At 36.1% G+C, this 17,962-nt stretch overlaps 1 protein-coding gene across 3 annotated transcripts in view; it reads right to left on the reverse strand.

Moving 5' to 3' along the window:
• Positions 1-17,962, reverse strand: part of EFCAB7 (EF-hand calcium binding domain 7) — a 31,041-nt gene that overhangs the window by 11,841 nt on the left and 1,238 nt on the right. For all 3 annotated transcript variants that reach the window (XM_072866548.1, XM_072866546.1, XM_072866549.1), the window contains exons 3-8: positions 15,740-15,927; positions 11,358-11,569; positions 9,241-9,327; positions 8,176-8,371; positions 6,876-7,000; positions 650-791 (exon numbers count right to left, since the gene is read on the reverse strand). In XM_072866548.1, coding sequence (XP_072722649.1) covers positions 650-791; positions 6,876-7,000; positions 8,176-8,371; positions 9,241-9,327; positions 11,358-11,569; positions 15,740-15,926 — 949 coding nt within the window. In that variant the 5' untranslated portion in view covers position 15,927. The remainder of the gene's footprint in view (positions 1-649; positions 792-6,875; positions 7,001-8,175; positions 8,372-9,240; positions 9,328-11,357; positions 11,570-15,739; positions 15,928-17,962) is intronic.

Consider the following 17,962-nt stretch of genomic DNA (forward strand, 5'->3'; position numbering starts at 1 on the left):
GCAACTAGATAAAGCTCCTTGGTAAATCACTGGAGAGAACAAAGCCAATAGCATTTGGAAAAAAGGAGCACAAAGGCTGACTAGTCTCAGGTGGCTCTAATGCTGGGCTTCACTCTTTTAAGATGAAAATTAAAATAGGCAAACTATGCTATAAATCCCTCAGACAAGATTCATAATCAAAACATCAAGATACCGTACTGCCATAAAAAGCCATAACCTATTTTAAGTATTTACAAAAGTATTTGAGGTGGAAAATACAATATTCACTAAATTTTGTATTGTTGTTTCCCACAAAGTACATTAACACCTTACATAGAGGTACTGCAAACAGTGCTAACTTCAAATTTTGTAATAAGAAACTTCACAAATCTATGGCCAAAAATAATCTAAGAGGTTGGCTGACTAAAGGGAGAAAGATAATGGACTTAGCTGATTTTCACTGCCGAAGCAGTGAGCACAAAATGACTAAGCAGAAAATATGGTGTGACAAGTTAAGTTACATTTTTAATAGGACTCTGTCAACAGAGAAAAGTATTGCTATATCACAGTATTGCAAAGTATTGCAAGTAAGAAAGGGAGAGATGTATCAGCAAAAGATAAAATATTTTTTATAGAGAAAAATTCTCCAAAGAAATACAAATACACTTACCTTCTACCTGACGAACATTTAAAGGCTTGATGGTAATACATACTGTAGACCTTTGCGGTAAGTGCAACTTGTACTTGTGACTAATGATTTCACCATCTTCTTCTAAGTAGAAGCACCCTTTGGATTGTGCACGTTGCCATTCCTGGAAACCAAGCAAATATTAGATGTTGCCTTGATCTCTGATCAAGATAAAAGCGCCTTCTCTGAAATACTTTCATTTGATGATTTAATAAATCCTGCATAAAATACACCACAAGATACAGCACTGATCTTCTACTCCTTTTTTAAAATTAATTTTCTCAAATAGTCCTTTTTGTAGTCAATTTTTGCAGAGCAGTTAGTAATGTTGCTTCACTTATGAAAATCCTTGAAAAACATACAGATTAGCCCAATGCTCAAATAGCTGAAATGAAATTTGAATTGCCATGAAGAATCAAACTGAGCTCATTACATTCTCTGAACTGTGTGATTTACCACTGAAAGACTGGAATTTTGCTACAGTAGTTCCATCAGGCCAATCAAGCAAAGAACATAATTGATTAGCTGAACAATGAGCAGTTATTTGCTCAGACAAATCACAGACACAACTATTGGTCAAATTAAGTGGTTCTTTTCGCCTTCTGTCAAAGCTATCAGAAAGACATAAACTGAAAACTGCTGTATTTATGAATAATATAGTTCCTGGAGAAGCCATGATTTTGCTGAGATGCTAAAACAGCTGCATACTTCAAATTTTTAAATTTTATTTTAAACAGCAGGTCCCAATTTTCAATTTCAAATATCATTTGAATTATATTTCTTTAGCAAAACAAAAATAAAGTCCTTATAGACATATCATATGCCTTGAGAAATGGAAGACATTTTTGATTTGCCTTCTCTGGTCTGGCTTAAATCCATGATTTCTAATCACTCCTAGCAATGGAAGATAATGTTTCTCAGCAGAGCCTAGCAGAACGAATCTTTCAGTGTAATCTCAGCAGAGAGCTCTGTCCAGGTGGCTGTACCTATGCTTAGTGTTCAGTGTAACAGGCAAGCTAACACAGATTTGAGAAGAGCTTGTAAAAAAAGAGGTCTGCATGCAACTCCCAGTAAGGAGGCTGACTAACTCCATCTAAGGTCAGTCTTCATCCGAGTGCTACATTTCATTTCTTCCCTTAAAGAATCAGTTCTCAGTACAACACATTCACACTCAACTGATGGTACTTTACAGTCAATGACCTAAAGGTGTCAGGCAAGAACTGGACTTTGTGAGTGTACATACACCCAGGATGCCAAGTAACACACTTGTAATACATGTAGCTCTGATCCTGAATTTAGATTTCTCCATTCAGAACTCTACACTTCTTAAGAATATAAATGACTCAGGGATTCATGGATTTAAGAGCCTTCAGTCCTGTGCCACAGTTTTGACACTGATTTCTCTGGGAACAGGGTCAACTCCTCTATACTAAGAATTTCTCATTCAAACATTACCAAATTAATCTTCATGATACTCCTTTCTGCTTTAAGAACTTTTTATAAATTAATCAAAACAAAGAGAGAGATGTACTTCGAGCAAACTCCCCACCTGTGTTGGCATTGAAAGACTGCAGAATCTAATACTGTCTCTCACTTCATTTTCTGCCTCTGAATCACTCTTATTTTATCAGTTCCACCCAAATAGCACAAACTCAGCTATGAAAAGAATCTTCACACTAAAGGAATAAATATGTATTATCCTCAAAACATCAATGTGGATAAATACTGAGAATTCCAAATTTTACATAGCTGGAAACTATCTTAATCTCAAATTACTTATTATTATGGTAAGATTACCCTGTCCCATCCAAGATGTTGATCTAAAGGCAACAATTATTTCATCCTCAGTACCCCAATAGTTTTGGTAGCATAATGCATCATACCAATTTTAGATGTCAAATTCTGCTAATTATATTTGCATACAGCTGACAATACAGAGTACTTTTAAGTACAAATAGTATATACCTTGCAACTCACTTTCTGCTGTTCTTTGGAGGTTCCTTGGGATTTTTAAAGAAAATTAAGACTTTGCTAAGGAAGTTCTAAGAGACTTTAAAAGTAAACATACTTCCTCAAAGCACAGGCTATCAAAAAGACAAAGATCAATTAAGCTATCTAAAAGAAAGTGGGACATCGAATCCCTGATGGAAACTAATATCCAAGTCCTTCCCCTCCCATAATCTCCCATAATCTTTTCCAGTTAAGATAACATGTTGGATCTGGGACCTTCGTGGAAACCTATCTGCTCTGCCATCAGAGAGGCAGAGGAAACAGCATGCTGTTAGAGGAACAATGATCTCGTCTCACCAGCTACATCTAAACTGAGAAATAAAAGACAGCAAGAAGCAAGGTGAAGCATTCAACACCCTATCATCCGTCGTGTTTAGCTGTTACCTCATTCCATGGCTCTGTTTCAGATGAACTAGCGCTCTTCAAGAAAATGTGTACACAGTTCAAAGGATTTTTCGCTTCAGGCACTACTTTCAAAAACGAATATGGATGTAACTGCACTCGATTTGGCTTTCTGTCACCTACAGAGTCAACATTATCCCATCAGGTTTTACAACCTTGCACACTCCATGCCATGACCTACCCCACAGCTTGTAACATGTATTCTTGGTTGGGATGCAGAGACATAAGATTATGAATGGCACTGGAAAGTATAATTTCTTAACCCCACAACACTACCACATGGGTTCTAGGAAAAAACACAAGCCAAGTGCCATTTAAAGCAGACACAATCTGCTTGAGAGGGTGCTAGGCCTAAGCTTTGTGGAAGTGCAGCTACCTATGCTACTTGGTCCACAGAGTCAGACATCAGTCCCTGGCCACCTTTTATGTAGCGGTATAGACCTAATTAACAAAGCCACCTAAAAATTTTATACCAATCTTTACCCATTAAACTAGATTTCTAGTGACGGGATAAGCAAAAGGCATCCAATCACAAAGAATAATTAGCAAAGAAGAGAACAGAGACAGAAAGTTACTGCGACTTAATGGTGAGGGTTAAAGGTTGAGCAAAAGATAGTGTTCTCTCAATCAAATGAGTGGATAATGGGAGTTGGCATTGACATTAGAGTCAACATAAGTCAGTGCTAGAATTCAAATATGTAGTTTAGCCTGTTAAATCATTCTAGTACTATTCCATTCTCAGTAAACTGTTTATTCCAATACTTGCATGACTCCTAACTTCGTCTAAAGTCCATATGCAGTAAATTGAGATTTCTCCTTAAAACTTGACACAGCTGAGATAACTGGTTGTTAGCTCATTTAGTCTCTTAAGCTTAATACCTTACAAAACTGTTTGAAAAATTAATGACATTTCAAAAAGATCTAAGTCAAAAGGTCTGCTAATGAAGCAACATGGCTGCTCTTTGAGACGTAGATGACCATAATAGAAGTTTAAACAGCAGTCCAAATGTGCTGTAACTATTCAAAAAGATGCTGTGACAATTTTCATGTACAAAAATTACTTTAACAACCACGTTCTATTCCCCCTTTCTCACTATGGCAGTGGTCTTCAAACCATCATCTCACAGATAGTCCACAGAGAGTAGCTTTGTCCTGTTTGTTTACCTTCCATTTTTCTATCTATTATTTCAGATGAAAGACTACCTTTTTTGCGGTTTTGCATTCAGATGGACAGTGTTACAACAGGGACACCAAACAATCCAAGTAAGAAGGGAAAATATCTCACGGAACAATGTGCAGGTTAAGATGTGAGCAACGGTAAGCAAAAGTTTGACAACGCTTTAGGAATCAAATACTAAACTGTTATTCTTGCAGAGGGCGTAAGGTGGTGCTATATTCTCTAAATTATCCATGTCAAATTACAAACAGGTATGTAAACCTGGGAAGCTAAAAGATGATTTTTCTGTTTTGATTTTAGTATGTCACTTCAATGCATAACAAAAGTTGTCAAGTAATAGCTAACATAGTGGGAAATGTTTGTACTAAAAATGTTAATCATAAAGAAATGTTAGGGACTACCTGGTGCTGCCAGTGCTGGTCACTGCCCAAATAATGCATTCTATTGCCATTACAATTTAAGTTATTATTGGATAGTCCACACACTCATGCATAATTCAAAATAAAAAGCAATGTTTGTGAGAGGAATTGTTCCTATGATTAAAGCAAAGAACTTCAGTTCAACGCTTTGTCTTGTACAAATCTGTTCCACATGCACAGAAAAAGTCTTGCTAGTTCAATTGCATGAGGCTACTTCACCGATATGAGTGGGAGCATATAACTGTTTCTTTCAGGAAAAGGACTTTTCTCAGGTATTTCTTTTTCTGCCCACTGTGTGTACAGGTCTTTCACTGACTTCAGTAGAGGAGAATGCAAAGGTGAGAATCCTTAGCAGGGATAATTTAGCTACCCAATGCAGAGAGAAGATTTTAGAAGATGATACACTGCTTTCTTTTTTTGTTAATGTCTTTCAATCTTGACTAAAACCGATAATAAGAATATTTTGCAGAAATTTAAGATCTCCATTAGCCATGCTTTAACTAATTGTGATTCAACTACAGTTGAAGCCCAAGAGGTCAGCATGTTGTTTATGCACATCTTTAGCACTTCTCCAACTGTATACTTTTTCTCCCCAAAGTTATTTACATGGCTTTGAACATGTCACAAAACTCCACTGACAAAAAGAAAACACACAAAAGAATGTACTATGAATACATTCCATGTTTCCTAAGGGTTTTTAAATTTAGATGTTCACCATGTTTTGACTTCCACAGTTTTCTTCTGTCAGAAATTTAAAGTTGGCATTGGTCCAATTTCATGACAGCAATATTTTCTTACTGTCCCCAAAAGACAGGTGAACTGCAGGAAAAAAAGAAAATCTGAATAGAAGATAAATAAGAAAAATTGTGGGGTGCTAGATTCTGATCCGCAGCCCAAATGAATTGCTGTGTATTTATTAATTGATTTTGACCGAGTTTGCATTGTGCCCTTAATAGTTAGGGTTAAAAAAAATTAGTAGTTCTGCTTACACCTTTTCATGTTTATTGATTGATTTCAGGTTTTGTATGATGCTAATCAATAGCAATCGATATCTGCAGCTGCTTTTTTTCTGTCAGCTCTTACTAGCTTGTACAAAGAAAAAGGAATCCAATATTGGGAAACTGTGTGATGGTTTTATGTACTACATATCATGTTTGAACAAGGTGAAATTGCAGGTTAAATTGCATGGAGGTCCAGATACCTAAACAGACTGCAAAAAATTCCTTTGAGATTATGTTTTTAAATTTTAATATAGAACAAATGTCACTGTATAGCAATGTCGAAGATATAAAGGACTTCAGAGTTCAATAACAAATACAGAGTTGTTATTTGAAACAAAAATGTAACTCATGAGAACAATCAGTTCAGTTTTCTAGCAGCAGTTATACTATGTGGTCATAACCATTTTTTCCCTTTTATACAGGAGTCTCAAGGTGCACATTTTTAATGTATCCTAGCAGTTTCCAGTTAATGTTTTATATTTCTACAGCTATTATTTTCTGTTGAAAGAAAACTAGTAAAGGTTCAGTCAAGAAAGGGAAAACAAAGGAAAAAGATCAATATTAACACTCTACAAATATTGACTTAGCAAAGTGACTTTGTTGTCTTTCTCCCACAGGAATTTATATTGAATGAGTGATTTATTTAAAAGAAAATACTGATAGAACATATTAGTCTAACTAAAAATCAATATTTTCAAGCTACAGCATATATTTACAAATTAATGCCCAACAAACTGAATATGCTCACAGATCTGTTATTTATTTCCAATTACCTTTCATATAAAGGTTTATGATACACAATCTTTCAGACTACTAAAGCATTTAAAGTTCTCACCAACCTAATAAATTATTAAATTTTAAATTTCTCAAAAAGTCATTAAACGTTTTACCCAACAGTGGTTTCATTTATTAAAAAAAAAACAACCCACCACAACACCACCACACTTTGTTTTATTAAACCTTCACACCTGAAAAATTATTTTCAATAACTAGATGTCAGCAAAACCAACAGTATATAAAAATGTTAATAATAATAACATGTATCAAGAAATCTCTCACTAGTTTATAGCTGCCCTTGACAAACTATTAATAAAACATAAGCTAAAAATCAGAGAAAAACGGTTTCTTATTTAAAATGCAATAACATATGTGCCTAGAGGAAAACAGCATAATTTCAATAGGACTAGCTTACATGATACCTTTATTGTGTCTGGCTCAATTATCTTTGTGTTTCTGTTGCTACTGACACCCATGCTGATAGCGGTAGAAATGGATGCTTTGCAACTCTGAGCTGATGAGGGTCTTGAAGGAGTTCTGCTATCACCTATAAACATAGATATTTAGTTACAATTACATTATTTCAACCCACTCCTAGTGCTATTTATCTTAAAGCCTTATATTTATAGGCACACAGAGTAAAAATGGATGACAAGAGCTTCAATCAGATAAGCTGACCTCCCTTATAATTATATAACATTTAATAATTCATTAGCCAAACATCTTTACTTCCCTGACTATACATCCCAGGTGAATGGGCATATGAATGCCAGAACCGTGGAATCCAAACCTGAAGGACAAGAAATTGTTACTACATGATTCCATTTACCTTGGAACCAAGGTAAGTCTGTCCTAAGTGGATAGGTTTGACCTGCCTCTTGTTTCAGGTTATTTCTTTCCAGGACAATGTAGTTTCCCTGCCAGATAGCACATCACTTATGCACAGCTGTCCAATGCAATTACTTCCAAGCCTTTACTTTCTTATTCCTTGTGTTGGGGCAACTCTGCTGATACAATTGTTGATTTAGCTACATAAACTCAGTCTTCATCACTGCTCTGTCATCTTTGCACCTCCTTCAGTATTGCCTAGAACTGAAGCAACTTAAACAGCGCACACTACATAAAAATGCAAAGATTTCACACATGGTACCTTTGCAGTCTTTTTCCAGTTTCAGAAGGTTTTTAAGTATCTTTGTAACTTCAGGAAGACCATTAAACGCTCATACTGATTGTGCTTGAAAAGTGGCCTTGATAATTGAAACAAACAGACTGTTTATTGATAAATGTTTAAGGTTTCATCTCTGATCTGAGAAGGAAATAACTTGCCTATGTTGCAACATCTGAGCATACATTTTCTCTCTTCCCTCTGGACTGTGTCACATGAGAGTCAACAAAATTCACCCTTAAGAATTTGAGAGCTTCAGATCATAGATGCAGCCAAAGACATTCATTTTCTCTCTTCCCTCTGGACTGTGTCACATGACAGTAAATGAAATTCACCCATAAGAATTTGAGCTTCAGATCATAGATGCAGCCAAAGACCATTTGAACATGGGGGTCAGATATTCTACTGAGACATTTATGAGATTGCCACAGTAGAAATGAATATTAATCAATAACTTCCTCACTAATCTGAGAAAAATTAAACAAATACTCAGCTGTTCATTGACCCAGAGCATGATCTCCAACAGAATGAAAACTCCCAATATGAAATATAAATACCTTTTGTTGGTGCTAGTTTGTGATCAGTTTTCCTCGGGACTCTTGGTGATGGTTTTGACACTGGCAGCGTGATCCCTTCAGAGGAAGTTTCAGCTTGACTTCCAAACTGCTGTTGCCTCAATCGACTATCAACTTCCAGTTTCTCTCGTGCAGTCTTGCAGCACTGCTCACTGGTTGTCATGTACAAGTCACAAAACTTTAGATAAAGAAAAGTAATCTGTTAAGTGAAACATCCTTTCTCACAGTTTTAAGGATTAAAATGTAACATTAGTAAGGAAAGGGCAGGTCAATAGATGTAATGTATTTTCTCTTAAAGCACAATATTAATTTTCATTTTCATGAATCAGAGCGGCCACTCAAGTGATACAGTAAAATGGAGCCATGATTCAACAAGGAAGTCCAAATACTGAATAAAAATTAAGTGCGACTTTCAGCCCAAGAGGTGATTTATATTTCTTTCTAGATATCTGAAGACTGATTTTTTTTTTTTTTTTACCATAGGGTTCTCAATAGGAGGTTGTTTTTCTCCTATGAAGCTATATTTATGTACAAATCTTTGTGGACTGTTTATTCGGTTCAAAACTTAGTCATTGCTTAGAGATTATGTCAAAAAACCTGATAAGATGTTGTCTTCAAAATAAAATGTTCAACTTATATGATAGTGTCCCCCACACAAGAAATTACAAAATGTCACAGACATAGCAACTCCCACAACTCTCTCTTAGCCAAATTTGCTATCAATTGTCATCTTTATTTTGCCATTCCTTTAACTCTTACCTTCACACATGCCGTTAGGCTTCATGCTTACTATTAGGCTCTGCCTAATACATCAAGTTCACTTGCAGCAAGTGACCTTTTCAAAGATAATAGCCAGATAAAGCGAGTGAAACAGAAATATATACCAGCCCATGTTCCAGTAAGTAGGCAGTTCGGGGGTGCCTGGGGTAAGGTCATCAATAGACCAACACATGGAGGTGGTACGTATTGTGTTTGATAATGCTCAAACTGTCAATAACATCAAACCAGTAACACAAGAACAAAATAATATCACTCTGTTTGCCATACCTTGTTGTAGTCGAGTTTGCCACTGCAGTTAAAATCGGCTTGTTTAGTAATTGTACTCACTTCATCCCAAGTCATTTTTTCACCTCTCTGCAATAAAAAAACAACTCAGTTTGGGTTCCTAATCAAGAATGCTGTTCACCTACAGCACACATTTAATAAAAACACAAAGAAAGATTATTTTAATATCCTTTCAGGGAATCTTATCTTCCAATAGATTTAAATGGATTGTGATTTGAATCATCAAAATAGAGGTCAACATCATAAAAAATTATGTCCCTACAATGCTACTAAATACTGAACAGATTAATTGCATCAGTTTATGCAATTTTGTGGTGTCTTCTGGAAACCTACCATGAACGACACAAAGAAAATCTTCCATAAAACGGGGGAATCCCAGCTCTCAGTCATTCTTACTTATATTGTAGCATGCTAACAACCAAGAGCTAACTTCATAATGGTTAGTTTCACTTATTTACTTGACCTATCCTACTGTACCAGTCTACATCTGCAACTGAGTTCACTAGAAGGGTTATTCTAGGCATGAACTTGCCTTGCACCTATCTCTACTTGTAATCATTAGTGTGAAGCAAAAGCAATTTCTCTTTTTTTGGAACCAAGTCTGAAGTTGCATGTCAGAATACCATCTTGAGTGCTCCACTTGCAATGTGGACACAAGGTACATATCTCAGGAAGAAAGCATGTCTTCCACAAGGCCCTCCAGCAATTTCCTCTACACAGATTCACAGGGCTGTTAGCAATGACAGAGCAAAACATGATTGCTGTAGAGAAATCTACTTCACATCACTTTTCAGCTATAGATGCATGGTGTAAACTTGGGACTGAAAACTAATGCAAACTTCATTGTTGGTAAACAGGTGATGTGGACATATGGTCCCAGAGCCATAGTGGATTGCGACAAATCAAATCCTGATCCTCCCCTCTTTGAACGGCACCAGTTGCTACTGCAAGCACATCTCAAGTTCTTCAGTCTGGGTCTGTATGAAGCAACGCCCTGACTTGATGTAACAATACAGAGTTTATAGCTCTTCATGGCATAACTACAGCAGCACTCAACATCTGTTACTTCTATCTTTTGTTATATAAAGAATATTTCCTTACCGTTGCAATTGTATCTTTTTGTTCATGCAGAATGAGGATTGAAGGTTCTGCCACAATGTTTGAAGTAAACAAATAATTTTGTTTTATTGGGTTAACTACAACAAATATAGTATGTAAATTGTTTGTTCCTTCTGTCCCAGTTTGCTCTCCTCTACACTTCCTTAAAATTGTTTTATTCTCACTTTGGAGCACTCCACTAGAATTCTACTACTAGACCATTTTTAATTGTTACTGCTCCCTAGTGTTTTTGTTGTGCAAATGATTGGCTTTTACCACAAAGGGGTTTTTTTTTGGCTGTACAGAGCAAAAAACCTGACAGAACAGAGAAAGAAAATCATTGTAATCATCTGTGATGTACATCTATGTAGTTTAAAGTCAGAGCGTCAGCTCTACACCAACTTGGAAGACTGTTCTGTTTCAGGGGTTTTGTTTGCTTGCTTTGCAGATCCTCAGAGGACCTGGATTTTAATATTGTCAACACTCATCATTTTAACATACTCTTCCTAATGTTTTCTTTAAAGTTCCATCTCCTACAATCTCATAACATCATAATCTCAGCTGCTATTTTAAAAAAATTCTTTTCTATCTTTTCAGGTTATACAATTAAACCTAAAAAGATGGTGGCAGTTCAGCAGCTAAATAAGAAGTTCCAGATATTTTTTAATGTCATTATTTTAAGCCATATTAATGACATGTACAGGTAAGCCTTATGACATTTGCATGCTTTGGGTTGATAATGCATAATCTCTAACCAAAGTATTGACTTACCCCAGCACAGTTTACTTTAAGACCCTGATGAACTAAGTATAAGATCCAGTAAATAACCACAGAAAATTAGACATAAAATTGCAAGAAAAACCCCGAAAAAAACAGGAATCAGTTATTGATTCTTTTGATCAGGAATATGTGTTTACACATTCGGAATAGTTTTACCATCTAATTTCCAAAATCTCTATTAGTGGTTAAAGATGGATAATTAAATTTCTACTGATACTTACTGTTGTAAGAAGTTTATACAGTTCATCATGTAAAATATATCCAGTGTTATCTGTGTCTATTTTTCCAAATGCTTCGAGCAGTTCAGTTTTTGTAGCTGGTTTTTCTTTTTTTAAAATAGTACAAAAATCATCAAAATTCAGTGCCGTCGTTTGTGAAGTCCAGTATTTATTGACTGTCTTCTGAGATGGATTTCTTCCAGCCTGTTGAAGTACTGAACAATAAAACACAATATTAACTATATATTCCAGCTGTCAGTAAAGGAGTTTTCTCAAAACATCCTTTACTCACTTTCCATGTTCAGACTTTTTTTTAAGCCCAATCAATCCAAGTGAAAAGCAGGTCTGAAGGAAGTTTTGCTTATAGTCTCCATCCTGTACTCTACTGATACAGAGTGACTGTGACCTTCCCCAGCCTTGAATTCTGTGGTTTGTACCAGAGAGGTTCAAGCAGCCTGAGGGGCAGATGAGGTCACTCGCATATTCTTTTGAAAGGCGCCATGAAACAGGCAGTGCCTGGCATCCTAGATCATCCCTCACAAACTATGATCCAGCACAGAGATGACATATGCTGCACTGCTGAGAATCACACCTGCTTTCTTCTACAGAAAAAGGAAGAAACCAGAAAGCAGCCTGTGCCCTTTTGTAACACAACATCATCACAGGAAATATTTTGCTTAAAGCTTCCACTTGCTTCTGTGCACTGGTCTACCAAACTCAATAGGATGTCTCCCTTAAATAAAGTTAACAGCTTCAAATCCTTAATTAAGTAAAATATCCATGAATTCAAAGAGTCTCCTCAAGTGACAGGTGTAAAATTTAGCACAGTGCCTGTATCCCCTGCCTTAATATCAAGAACCTATTATTTGTAAGCTTGCACATTAGATCCTGTTTCTACTGAGATCCACGTAAGTCTTTCCATTTACTTTGCAAAGAATTGAGATCTAGTGTAGAATTTATCTTAAACAATCTTTTATGTCACATGTATACATTTGAACTTATCAATTCAAATTATGCAACATGAATTTCAAATGTAAAGGAAATATGATACCAACAGACATACGTTGCTAAGGCCAACAGCCAATACCATACATGCAACCAGTCCCACCTACACCTGGCATTCTTCAAAATGAATTTGCCAGATCTAGTTAGCCTCTTAAAAATCTTTACTGAAAACATCCTTTCATCAGTTTCCAGTGTGAAGAAGGCATTATGTTAAAGTGAAATTAAATCCTAATGCACAGTCTATCTGAAACTGGAGAGATGCTTTTATATCCTCCCATATAATCAAGTTTTTTAGGGAAATGCAAAAGATCCTTCATCTTTACCTAGGCTGACAGCTTGGTTTTTAGCCAACTGACCAAGTCTATACCGGCTGAGAGCAGTTCAGTAGCATCTGGGAAATGAGGTGGTGGCATCATTACAATTCTCAGTAGGCAACTGTGTCACCATAAAAACAAACAAACAAAACCAGACACCTTTGTTGCTAATCTCCGATTGAATGCCAAGGACTAAATAAAGATTTCTGCCCTGTCACCTCTACAAGCGGAGTCAGGAGAATACAGCAAAGCTTACATCTTTTATCCATGCAACGCTTGGGCACATAGCAATTGTTTAAGGATTTCAATGTCAAGGTCAGCCTAGGAAGGGCAGTTACTGTGTACTTGTTTACATGAATAGCCGAGTTCCCTGGAACGTCAATATAGCACAGTATTCACTTACATTTAACAGAGTATCCTTCAAATATATGACAATTCTGTATTTTTATATATCCTGATCAGCACTTGCCATATCCTGATCAGCACTTGCCATACCCTACATGCCTCCTAAGTTTGTATTTTTGAAAGTTCAACTGGACTGCACCTTTTATTTATACTTCTTACAAACTGATTCTGCTAAATACCTTAAGTAATATTACACCACAGGAAATGAAGCTACTGTCCGTGAGTAAAACTACTACGAATAAAATTTCATAGGGCCAATCTCTAAGTGAATATTTCACAGTTTAGAATATTAGCCAAACATCACGTAGCAAGAGCTGCTTAAACACTAGCACCGCTCATTTGATAAATGCCAGAATTTACTTAAGATGCAACATAAATCTGTAACAACTCTCAATGCTTGCAAGTTTTAAAAGAAGTTCTTCAATACCTCTGGAAAGACTGGGAGCCTGAGCAACTAACTGCCCTTTCTGAGTTGACCTTGAAACCAAAATGCCCAAACACTTGCTATGTAGCAAAGTGGCATATGGATAGAGATGAAAGCCAAAGCATATATAAAAGAGATGACATTTGTTCACACCACTCCTATCTTAAAATCCAGATTATCCAAAACTCTCATCAGGATGTTATAAAGGCACTTTTATTACAGCTGAGAAAGCCTGGATAACACTAAGTCACATGCTGAAAGAATGTGCTTGCTAATGGGTAGAATTTCATGTACTGGTACAGGGAAAGAAGTTACAAACAATCAGTGCAACAGTGAAGTACACTCAGCTTTTATACTGGTGGTTTCCACGTGGAGACCTCACGTATTTTAGGCACGGGCAATGCAGCCATTAGTGAGAAATATTTCCTCGCATATGCAAAAAAAACCCAAACAAAACTGGTCACTAGAATTATGATATAGCTAAATTATTTGATAGCATGTTTTTGCCTTTAGCAGTTGCTTGGGTTTTTTATTACCAACAACTGCAATGCCATAATACACATACCTTTTACTGGCATCATAATCTATGAAGAGGACTTGAGAAAGCAACCTATACTACCACCAGTCCCAAGTGCATTCTGAGCTGCACCCCAAAACCCACAAAATAAAAAGCGTTAGTTTTTTAATTATACATTTTGCTTCTCTTTATCTAACTGAAGGTTCATCTTCTCATGCTTTCTTTGTCAACCATGTGAGCTGTAAACATTTTTTACAATAAAGCAAGCTAAGTTTTTTACATCACGAAACTCCAGGTAGAAAACAGGACTGAAAGACACTTTCACGAGTTTCCTAACACGATCCCATGCTATTACATACAATCACGAATAAGCTTTTTCACAAAAGGATAAAAATGCTTTAAGAAAGAAACAAAACAAAACGAACCCCAAACATGCTAAGACATAGTACTCAATCCTACAACTCCAAGAGAGAGCAAAGTTGGTATTATATTTGTGTGAGGAATTTTATCTAGGATAGTGAAACCTATTTCACAATTGAAACAGGTTATTACTGCCTTACCTTACTCCTTCCTTATCTTAATCGGTCACCAAGATATATTATAAAGAAATCAATTTCCAACACACAGCCCTAACTACCATTTTTCAGGTAAACTTTTGTAACTTTCCTAACAATTCCATGCAAGGAACTTCGAAATTCCATAGGTTTTCAAAACAAACATTGCTGAGCTCCACAGCTTTCAGTATCTACTAAAACCTTTATTTACTACAGCTGAAGCATTCAGGGATATTTTTTCCTGTTGTACTGCTGACGGCAATACCACTTATACACAAATATAATATGGATTAAAAAAAAAGAAAACTTTTGATTTTACTCTATGGGAACATTGTAATTCACTAGGAGTTTAAATAAAATAAGAGTAAGAATTCTTATGAAACACCAGTATCTGAAACAGTACCAACTCCAAAGTTGGTAGAGGAAAGGCAATATTTTCACATATTACTCAAAAGGGCTTAGAACTGATCTGTGAGACTATCTTTCAGGGTAAATTACCATATCCATGCCCCAGTAACCACCTCTCCTATGAGTCTGCAAACCTCTGTGCCAATTAATGCCAGTTATTACGGCGATTTTCTGTGCCAGGGCAACTGGCCACTATAAACTGAACTGAGACCAAATCACTTAATCATTTGTCAGGGATAGGGAAAAATTTATTGCAGAAATGTCACAATCAAAAAGCAGTAGCTAGGCCCACCTCAAGTAAGCAACAATGCTACCATCAAATTTGGTGTTGTTAAACAACTCTCTTAGGTCCCCTGTAAGCTGTCAGCTAGTATTGACTTTTGCCCATTCATGCTGGTGATTTACAGATGAAAAGCTCTGTATACTATTCCCACTTCCACGAGTCATCCAACACCTAGCAACAAAGATTAAGGATTTGAGGAAAATGAAAAACTTTGAGAAATGGTAGTTTCTATAAACTTTGAAAAATCACTACATGACATATTTTATAACAGGTAAATGATGAAAATGTCTTCAAAGATACAGCCACCAACACTTGAAATCTGAACCCTATCTAAAACTACTGTAAATTCCTTAAAACAGTTACTGAGTTTATGCATTGGGATACTCTCACTACTGAATTGCTGACTGCTGTTTGTAAACTACCCACTGTAATCATCACACACAACAGTTATGGGGAAAAAATACCTAATAATTACCTAAACCGAGTTGTTCTTTTGATTTAATATTTTCTAAACTGCTTTTTAAAACAGTTAAATAAGCTGCTCGGCAGTTCATGTAAAAGATTGCTTCTTCTGCATGCTGGGACTTCTTTGCTTGGGAACTTTCTGAGCGTGTGGCTTTCTGAACGGAGAGCGATGCAGTATTCTCAGGACTGCTGGCCATTCTGTGAAGAATACAATTACAGTTAGAATTGGTTACTGTCTTGCACGTTTATTAATGCCTCTGCTTTGTCCTCTGAAACACAGACTAGCACAAATTATCCTAACATCTAGGTCATACGTTTTCCATTCTCTAAATCTGGGATAGGAATGCTTATCTACGCTTGTAGGTAAGCACCATGAGATCCACAAACAAAAATAGCTTGGGCTCTACTTATTATTCACAATTTATTCTTTATTGGCAGTAAAGAGTTTCATTTTATTGTATTTTATTTTAATTTCAGACATTTGATATCACAATAATTATATAGTCATGTTATTTGAAAGCATAAAAACAAATTTTCAAGTTATCTGTGCTACGACCCACTGCTATCCACATTTAGAAATAAACCACTAGGACTTGTCCTTACTACACATTTCCACTAGAATTTCTACTCTTGCCACGGTAGCTAAATTCTCCTAATGACAGAAACAATGGGAGAATTTGTACAGAAGCGCACTTGTTGGTTAATACCACTGTCTATGCCTAGCATGATTTGTAACAATGGTAAATTAAAGAACATACCATACCTAGCGCTGTTTTGCTCCCAGTGCCACTCTCATTGTTGCTACAGTTCACCAGCAGTAGCAAAGGTGGAGTGTTTTTAGGAAAAAAATGCCAATTTAAACATGGCCACGGGTGTGAGAGGCACAGAATTATTTAAAATACTTTTTCACGAAACACCAATAACAAAGGAAATATTATCAAGAATGGATGCAGCACTTATCTCATTGGAGAGAGCTCTGTGGCTGCACAATCATGACTGACTCATCTCATGTCGGATTCTCTATTATATTTCTTGGTGTTAACAGCAGAGTAAAAGCCCCCTTTGTTCCTCCAGTGAAAACTACATGTAGGCATGTTTATATTGAACTGCGTATTTGTCAGGATTTTCTCCCTTACTCAAAAGTTGACTTTCATATTTCCAAGACTGATTTAGCTGGAAAACTGGATAGCTTTACACAGATTCAGCAGAGACACTGTGTAATGTCATAAACACCATATAACATTCCGTGTTAAAAAAAAAAGATACAATCATTATTAAATTGATTGTTTTTTTCTGGTGCCAACCCATACCAGAATGGCCTTTTGTTTTCTGTTTTTACAGTTATAATTCAATAAAACATATGGCTAATAGTAAAATTGGTCAAAATTGTAACCCCTAATCCTTCAAGTATGTGAAGTTAAGCACACGATTCTACTTTTAAGAGTTATCTAAATATAATTAATAGAAACAAAGAAGTCTGAAGCTAAGAATGTGCATAAAACTTTGCACAACTTAGGCCTTTTACATACAAGAAGACTACCCATATAATTGTAAATGAATGGAAAAAAATATGAAATGCATTTTTTCAAAATTATTAAAATGACTCAAAGCAGTAACTAATACTGTTTGCTCACCAATGGCCAGCAAACTTTAACAGCAGCTTTCTGCTTTTACCAAGGGTGATTAAGATTTTTAGAAGGCCATCACAGAGGGACACTAAATCGTGTTGTACTGTTGGTCTAACAGCCTCTCATATTATTTTACCCAATGTTGACTTCAGAAAATATATTCCAGTATAATAAATTGAATATCTCAAGTTCAGCAACAAGACAACGACATCATAGGGTCCCCTTCAGGACTCATTGGATTTTTACTCAGGAGGCCTAAATCACTCGCACCTTGTTGAGTTATATAGGTCTTTTACACTTGGGAAAGAAAGATAATAATCGCTTATCATGGATGAAGTACCCTATTTATAATACACAGGCCGCCTGCCTGACACTTTAATATTACACTGGCATTAGAAGGACCCCATAGGGACACTGTGATACAGTCTGGTTACTGCAAACGGGTGTCACTATAATCAAGCACCAGTGTTACACACACAAAATAGAAGTGGGTTAAAGTCAAGGAGGAAAAGAAGAATAAATGTTAATTTTCCAGTAACTAGTTTATAAAATGTGAACTCTCGTTTATACTCCTTAGACTTCCCATTACCGAGATATTTCTTACG

Source organism: Ciconia boyciana, chromosome 7 (genome assembly GCF_034638445.1).
Source record: "Ciconia boyciana chromosome 7, ASM3463844v1, whole genome shotgun sequence".
Taxonomy (NCBI): Eukaryota; Metazoa; Chordata; class Aves; order Ciconiiformes; family Ciconiidae; genus Ciconia; species Ciconia boyciana.